We start from the raw sequence: 9,176 nt of genomic DNA on the forward strand, positions 1-9,176 counted from the left end.
TGCATTTTAATGTATAATATATTTCTCCATTGGTGGCGCCCATATAATTTCTCTTTTGGTTTCAGATTGAAATTCCAGTGGTGGATGCTGCTGTTTGCAAGGCTGGATACAAGAAGTTAAATAGGATATTGACTGAGGATATGATATGTGCAGGAGAAAAAGAAGGTATGTGACAGTCCATATGTTATATAATGCTAATAACCAACACTGTTATAGTAAAACACTTTTTACCTCTGTGATTACCTTGTATCTAAGCCTCTGCAGACTGCTCCCTTACATCAGTTGTTCTGAAAGACTTGCAATTTAGCCAATCAGTGCTGACTCCTTGTGAGTGAGCACGTTTTCTATATGGCACGCATGAACTAGCGCTGTTTAGCTGTGAGGTGGCCTTCAAGGGCTTCAAAATTAGCATATGAGCCTACCTAGGTTTAGATTTCAACAAAAAATACTAAGAAAACAAAGCAAATTTGATGATAAAAGTAAATTGGAAAGTTGTTTAAAAAGACATGCTCTATCTGAATCATGAACGTTTAATTTTGACTACACTGTCCCTTTAAAGGACCATTAAATACAGTAGAATTGCATAATAATATTTAAAAATCAATAAAAAAACAATTGCTATTTGCTTTTTAAAAAACAATTAATATTGCAAAAACAAATTGGTGTTAATCAACTACCTTTGGTATTGTTGTCTAGAAATGTGCACCTGTAAAAAAACTGTTTCAAAATGTTTGTGTAGTTCATTGCGGGTGAATTTCTTCATGGAGCCATTTCTTTTGTCAGAATATTTGTTAAAGAAAATTGCCTGTTAATGAAATTCATTCACTGCTATTTCCAAAGGGAAACAAAATATGCAGCTAATTTTAACTAACATCTTATATGTATAGGTAGGTAGGGTACTACTTAGGGTGGTGGCAGGAAACATATACAGTCTGCCCCCCACTTGGACACTCCTATCTTGTGAGGACAATTTTATTACTGAGAATCATTTTGTTTGTTGTTGGGCTTTATGGGGTCTGGTTTTGGTGTTCACTTTGAAAACCTTTGAGATTTTCTTAAAAGTTTAACTGAGTAAGGAATAAGAAAAATATATGCACTGCAGTATGTGCACTATGCACTGTATGCTTTGCAGTTTTCATTGTGCATTAAGGGCACTAAATTTTTTAAGGTAAGCTAGAAAAAAGTCTTGGCTATCTGGCTATCCTATAGCAAAGGCAAGGTTCAAGCAGGAGCTCGCTCAGTAATGCCTTACACTGCAATAAAAAATGCTTGTAAAACTGATAATGTTCATAATTATTGAAACTAAAATAAATAAATAAATTCTTGCTGTTGTCAGAGAAGAAAAAATATTTAAAGAAATGCACCAGTGCATGCACTGCACTAAGAAAAAATGTATCACACCCTCTAGGTGTGATATTAAAAATGTGATGTGAAAATTGAGATTTCTAGTAAAAAATAAACTATAATGATTCAGGGGGCGAGACTACATATGCGGCGCAGGCTTCAGCATAACTTCTGAAACCCGTGCCGGTCGTAATTTCACCTCGCACATCAGGGTATCACATATACAGCGCCGTCAGATGCTAGACTGGCGTAAGTAGGACAAACTGTGCCAGTATTATGTCCGCATAATGTGTCAATAAAGAGTAGTTTTATGCAAATGAGGATAACGCACGTAAACAGGAAACCGGTATGAAATTAAAAAAGCGACACGTAATTAAAGTATTCAAAATCCCTATATAAACCCCAGCGTAACCTCCATTTTCTTGCATGTGTTTGGATTGTTCATTGAGCTACAACACACAGCCCAGGAGTGGAGGATTAGTGAGAGTAGAAAGAGAGGAGCAGGGGCGAAACTACAAGGGGTGTAGAGGTCACAACTGTGACAGGGCCCCTGAGGGCTTAAAAAAAAAAATTCCCAATAAAAAAGTTAACCTGCCACTGCCTGCACTGATATCATGTGAGTGTGACATGATGCCTCACTAGTGTCTCTGACTACAGGGGTTAGTGATTCTGTAAAGTTAAAACTAAAGTTATTAATCCCTAAACCGCCAGCCCCCCCACATCGCAACAAGCTAAATTAAACTATATTAACCCCTAAACCTAACCCTAACCCCCCTAACTTTAACATAATTAAAATAGAGCTAAACTAAACTTACAATTATTAACTAAATAATACCTATTTAAAACTAAATACTTACCTGAAATAAAACCTAAGCTAGCTACAATATAACTAATAGTTACAGTATATTGTAGCTATCTTAGGGTTTATTTTTATTTCACGGCTAAGTTTCTATTTATTTTAACTAGGTAGACTAGTTAGTAAATAGTTATTAACTATTTACTAACTACCTAGCTAAAATAAATACAAACTTACCTGTAAAATAAAACCTAACCTGCCTTACACTGAAAAAAAAACCTAAAAAAAAACTACCATTATAAAAAAATAAACACTAAAATTACTAAAAATAAAAATAACTAAATTACATAAAAAAACAAACACTAAATTACAAAAAAATAAGAAAAAATTATCAAAAATAAAAAGAATTACACCTAATAGCCCTATCAAAATAAAAATCCCCCCAAAAATAAAAATAACCCTAGCCTACAATAAACTACCAATGGCCTTTAGAGAGTTTTGTGTTGCTGGTGGAGGAGATAGACAGGGTGAGGAGCTGCAAATCATTAATGAAAGAAACGTATTGGCAGTCAAGCTCCCTGTACAGGTGCCCCCTCATACTGATCACTGAGCTGATGATACAGCTCTACAGGCTTATCTGCCCCATGCTCTCTGACTCTGTGGAGGAGGAGTGCACTTACATTAATGTACCCAGAGGCATAACTAGAAACCACAGGGCCCAGGTGCAAGAATCTAAGAAGCCCCCCCACCCAAAAATAGTGAATTTGATACATATACTTTTTTTAACATTTAACACAGAAAAAAAATGTGAATCAGATAACATGTCTGCAAAAGGAGGTACCCTGTGCCCACAGTCTGTGAGATGGTCTGACCCCCTATTACTGTATATAGTGACACTGTTTAACCCACCAGTACTGTATATAGTGAGTCAGTGACACAGTCTGTAATCTGCCGGTGAGATGACTGGCCTGACCCTACCCACCCCGGTACTTTATAAAGTGACCACAGTAGTCTGTGACATAGTCCAGCCCCCCATACTGTATATAATGGTACTGTATAGTGACACTGTTTATCCCCTCCCCCATGCTGTAGTAACAAGGTCTGTAATTTGCTGGTTCCACAAACATACACACACACACATACATGCATAAATACACACACAGTCACATACATACATACACACACACATAAACACCAATTGGTAAAACAGAAAGACTAACCCCTGTAGTCAGAGACACTAGTGAAGCATCATATCACACTCACATGATATCAGTGCAGGCAGTGGCAGGTCAACTTTTTTCATTATTAAAAGGTCATTTTTTTTAAGCTGGGCCCCCACCCTTAGGGACCCAGTCGCAATTGCGACCTCTGCACCCCCTGTAGTTTTGCCCCTGAATTTACCCCCTAGACACTTTTCATATTTGTTAAATAACTGCAAAATGCTGCAGTCGTAGAAGTTCACAGCATGAAATGCAGCTAGGAAGAAGGATACACACTGTGATTGGCAAATGACTGTCACATGATACAGGATGAGTTGAAATAGGCACAACTTTGAAATCTGTCAGAAAACAATCTACTACTCATTTGAAGTTCAGACTTGGGGGCGGATTTATCAATGCTTCAACTGATAATACACTGGAATATCACGTCAAATTAGACGCAAAGTTGATCCGCCGTAGTTAGCAAAGCGTCAAGATCGTCAATTGTTGAATTGTGTGACGTAATATGCTTGTGTTATTCGAGCGGAATACTGATCATCAGCTGTCACATTCGACTCATTCGACTGTCTTGCCAATTTATCAAACATTCAACAGATATGCACGCGTCTATTCCGACGCAGCAAAGCTATTGTTCAAACCGCCACCCTTGAGGCCGCGAATGCCATAGAAATCAATGGGAGTCTGAAAACACAGAAAGGCTATGTTCAATGCTGCAAGACAATGAAGCATATTAGATAAAAGTAAATTAGGGAGATGTTACTCTACTTATGGATTATGTTACATCTTTGTCTCTCATTACAAAGCAAAGGGACAATATTATTACACCAAATTTGGTGCAAAGTATTGCTCCAAATTTGAAGCACTAGTAGATATAGGGATAAAATTAAATGACTACATTACATAATATAGTCAGCTTCTTTTTCCTTTCCTTTTTTTTTTTGGATAAATCTATTTGCACCATGTTTAACCCATGTAATACAAGTACCTCTCTCCACTTCGCACCAAATTTGATGCAACACTTTTCACACCAAATTTGACGCAATATTCAAACTCCTAAACAACCCACAAACTAGTAAAGTTTTCCACAACTTCTTATTGGTAAATGCATAATCACGTGATTAATGAAATCAGCCAATCTGATTGATATATACATTTTCTACTATCACTAATTAATCAAATTGCTCTATACTTGAGTCATTGATCACACATCAGAACTTGTAAGTGCAATTTGATACATTGTGTATTATACTTTGAAAATATGTATATGTGAAATTAGTATTAAAGGTAAACATTGAAGATGACATTAGGCCACACAGTGTAATATTTTTGACAATGATTTTAATAATCAACTGATGTTTGATTCAATATAATCTTAAACTGATAGCTCAAAGGGATAGTCTACCTAACAATAAACTGTCATGAATCAGATACAGCAGAAATTACTTCCTGTTAGCTAGCAGCAGTGCTCCTGTACTAAGATCAAGTTCTTTGGGTGCTCCAAATCCAGCTAGCAGGATCACCAGACATTAGGCAGTAAGGCAGTTATTTAGAGCAAGGCTGAAGCTTGCTCTGAACTCTTCCCCTCACCCTCAGTGATCGTTTTATCTGCCGGTCCTGACCTCATCACTACAGAAGCACAGTTAACTAATTCACTGCAGGAATAAGGTAGGATTAAATCATAAAGTTTTGCTCATCTACATGTGCCTTCATCTTTATGCTGTCCTAATAGTAAAATAAAATAAAAGGGAACCTTATTGTTCTTTATGCCATAATCTAATAACAATACCAATAGTACAGAAATCTATTAGAGTTTACTAGCCTGCAACTTCCACATCTACTGTGTCTAATAAAGAGGGGTCATAAAGTTTGATGTTATAAGTCAGAAGGTAAATCTCTCTTTTTGCATTATGGTTAACTGAGCTGCACATGAAATGTGCCTGTATATATGTGCAAATGTGGGTGTCTGTGTCCGGGTGCATGTGGTGCCTGTATATATGTGCAAATGTGGGTGTCTGTGTGCATGTGGTGCCTGTATATATGTGCAAATGTGAGTGTCTGTGTGCATGTGGTGCCAGTATATATGTGCAAATGTGAGTGTCTGTGCATGTGGTGCCTGTTTATATGTGCAAATGTGGGTGTCTGTGTGCATGTGGTGCCTGTATGTATGTGCAAATGTGGGTGTCTGTGTGCATGTGGTGCCTGTATATATGTGCAAATGTGGGTGTCTGCCTCTGGGTGCATGTGGTGCCTGTATATATGTGCAAATGTGGGTGTCTGTGCCTCTGGGTGCATGTGGTGCCTGTATATATGTGTAAGTGTGAGAGTGTCTGTACACGTGTTATGTAACTATGTTATGTGTTATGTGTGTTATGTATGTTAGTGTTTATATGTGTCTGTACTTTGTATGCACTTTACAAAACCACAAATATTTTTTTTTTCTTTCTGTAAATTAAAAACAAGTTAGCTTAATGTCGGGGGGTTTATGGTGTCATGGTGGGGGGTTGGCGGTGGGGGGGTGTCAAAATGCACCTTTGCCTATGTAGACAATAATCCTTGCACCGGCCCTGGCGACATTGATGACTCTTGATGCGCGTGTTTTTGACAGACTTTTTCAAAAATAAGGCTGTCGTATGTAGATTCACGGCAGCAATGTCTGGCGATGTCTGGTGAGCATATTGACTCTAGCGAATGTGTCGCGATTGACGCAATGATAAATCGGCCATAGGGGTAGATTTATCATGCAGCATATGCTGCTATTTCCGCGCGAGCCTTCAGGCTCGCCGGAAACTTAAAGGGACATAATACTCATATGCTAAGTCACTTGAAACTGATGCAGTATAACTGTAAAAAGCTGACAGGAAAATATCACCTGAGCATCTCTATGCAACAAAAGAAGATATTTACCTCACAATTTCCTCAGCTCACCAGAGTAAGTTCTTTGTAAAAAGTTATACTTCAGCTCCAGGTAAAAAAAAGAAGAAATGAACAGCAGCCAATCAGCATCAGCAGTGCTGAGGTCATGAACTCTTTTACTGTGATCTCATGAGATTTCACTTAACTCTCATGAGATTTCATAGTAAACTTCCTTAAACTTAAAGGGACAGTCTACACCAGAATTTTTATTGTTTTAAAAGATAGATAATCCCTTTATTACCCATTTCCCAGTTTTGCATAACCAACACAGTTATAATAATATACTTTTAACCTCTGTGATTATCTTGCATCTAAGCCTCTACAAACTGCCCCTTTTTTCAGTTCTTTTGACAGACTTGCAGTCTAGCCAATCAGTTCCTGCTCCCAGATTACTTCACGTGCACGAGCACAGTGTTATCTATATGAAATATGTGAACTAACACCCTCTAGTGGTGAAAAACTGTTAAAATGCCATCTGAAAGAGGTGGGCTTCAAGGTCTAAGAAATTAGCATATGAACCTCCTAGGTTAAGCTTTCAACTAAGAATACCAAGAGAACAAAGCAAAATTGGTGATAAAAGTAAATTGGAAAATTGTTTAAAATTACATGCTCTATCTGACTCATGAATGTTTATTTTGGCCTAGACTGTCCCTTTAATTGGGAAATAATATGTGTGCACAAAGCTCCCTCCCTTGCCTGTCCCAGGTCAGACATACTGATTTGCTGCTTAAAGTCCTTTGCAATAGGGTTTGAATACTTAGAATATTTGAGGTAAAATATTTTTCTTTTTTTCATAGAGATGTTCAGGTGATATTTTCTAGTCAGCTTTTTACAGCTATGCTGCTTCACTTTCAAGTGTTTCAACATTTGGGTATCATGACCCTTTAAGTTAAGAAGCAGCAGTCGTAAGATTGCTGCTCCTTAACTCGTCCGCCACCTCTGAGGTGGCGGACTGCAATCATCTTGCCCAGATACAATCGGGATGATTGACACCCCCTGATAGTGGCCGATTGGTCGCGAATGTGCAAGGGGCGGCATTGTACAAGCATTTCACACGAAATGCTTGTACAATGATAAATGCCGACAGCATACGCTGCAGCAAATCATGTCCGTCCATCATTTAGTAAATCGGCCCCTATGTGCTATTGTATTGTCTTTTTATCATTCATTTTTTGATTATGCAAATCTACTGTATTTACTGGTCCTTTAAATAACTGTGACATATCCTGCTTTGACCTCTGTAAGTATATTAGCCTTTATATATATATAACTCATATTTTTGTTTTTTCTTCAGGTGGCAAGGATGCCTGTTCTGGTGATTCTGGAGGTCCAATGGTCACTCTAAGCCGGCAAAGGAAGCATTGGTTTTTGGCAGGAACAGTCTCATGGGGAGTAGGATGTGGGGAGAATGACAAGTATGGGGTTTATTCTAATGTCTACAAGAGCCTTGCGTGGATTAGAGGAATAACTGATGTGCAAAAATAATGTAGACATCCACCAAAGCACAGATAATCATCTATTAAGTTCCATATATCAAGCAAGACACAACCAGAGACAATGGTGCAAAGAGCAGACAATTTGTGATAGAAAATGTTTAGCTATTTTGATGGGAGATTTTATTAACTTATTAAAGGGACATTAAACACTAAATAAATCATTGCTTGAATGATGTATCCATAGCAAAGATTAGCCTGAGAATAATTTGTACATGTATTTTTCAATAGTTATATTAGTTCTTTAAATATTGAAAAAATAAGGGTAAAGTCTAGTCAAAAACAGACTTTCGTGATTCAGATATGTCATGTAATTTTAAACAACTTTCCAATTAACTTTTATCATCACTTTTGCTTTGTTCTCTTGGTTTTCTTAGTTGAAAACTAAACCTAGGAGGCTCAAATGCAAATTTCTTAACCCTTGAAGGCCGCCTCTTATCTGAATGCATTTTCAGGGTTTTTTTCACAACTAAAGGGTGTTAGTTCATGTGTGCCATATAGATAACATTGTGCACATGTCCGTGGTTTTACCTAGGAGCCAGAACTGAAATAAAGGGGCAGTCTGCAGAGGCTTAGATACAAAGCAATAACAGAGGTAAAAAGTATATTAATATAACATTGTTAGTTATGCATATCGATTTATGGGAATGGTAATAAAGGGATTATCTATCTTTTTAAAAATTCTGGTGTAGACTGTCCCTTTAATGTCCATAAAGCAGTTGGCACTGTCATATTGTAACTTATGTTACTTTTTTCTGCTGAGGCCGAATAGGAATGGTATAAATGACTTACTAGAGGGTGCAACCAATGACTGTGTGGAATATAGCTGTGTCTGCACTACCATGTTTAACTTGAATTGGAAAACCCAAAATATCCAGAATCAAATTACAGTAACGAAGAACAAAATAAACAATGAAAGTATATTACAAAGTTTAATGTCCCTTTTAATGTGATTTCTTGGAAGTTTAGTGAGCAAATCACTAGGGCCCTCATTTCAATGCATCAGAATCCCCATGTAAAGGGATGGATTTTAAATTAGAAGCATCATAAACAGCTTTTTGCAAGATTTTTGTAATTTCCAAGGTTTACAGCCTTAGACTGTTAAGAGCAGCTTATCTTTGCTGTTAAAATGTTTTCAAATGTTTTACATTGAATAAACACAATTGTTGTTTGATTTAATAGATGTAGCAAACATTGCTCAGATCACTTGATGAAACTTGTGGCTAACATTAAATACAGTCATCAGACTTTTATAATTGTTCAGTCATGTATACATGTTAATTACATAATTACACAAAATCATATGCAATTGCACACTTCATAAATTGATATGAATAGGTATAGCAAAAAAACCTGTGTTCAAATATATAAGTGAGTCACCATTAAACAATGTTTACCTACAGAAATTCT

General features: G+C 37.0%; 1 protein-coding gene across 2 annotated transcripts in view; it reads left to right on the forward strand.

The window, feature by feature from the left end:
• Positions 1-8,949, forward strand: part of MASP1 (MBL associated serine protease 1) — a 318,359-nt gene extending 309,410 nt beyond the window's left edge. Inside the window, exons 15-16 of one of the 2 annotated variants that reach the window (XM_053710259.1) lie at positions 66-165; positions 7,568-8,949. In XM_053710259.1, the coding sequence (XP_053566234.1) occupies positions 66-165; positions 7,568-7,758 (291 nt within the window). In that variant the 3' untranslated portion in view covers positions 7,759-8,949. The remainder of the gene's footprint in view (positions 1-65; positions 166-7,567) is intronic. The other variant, XM_053710260.1, reaches the window with a different exon arrangement.
• Positions 8,950-9,176: the final 227 nt, after the last annotated feature.

Source organism: Bombina bombina, chromosome 4 (assembly GCF_027579735.1).
Source record: "Bombina bombina isolate aBomBom1 chromosome 4, aBomBom1.pri, whole genome shotgun sequence".
In the NCBI taxonomy this organism is placed as follows: Eukaryota; Metazoa; Chordata; class Amphibia; order Anura; family Bombinatoridae; genus Bombina; species Bombina bombina.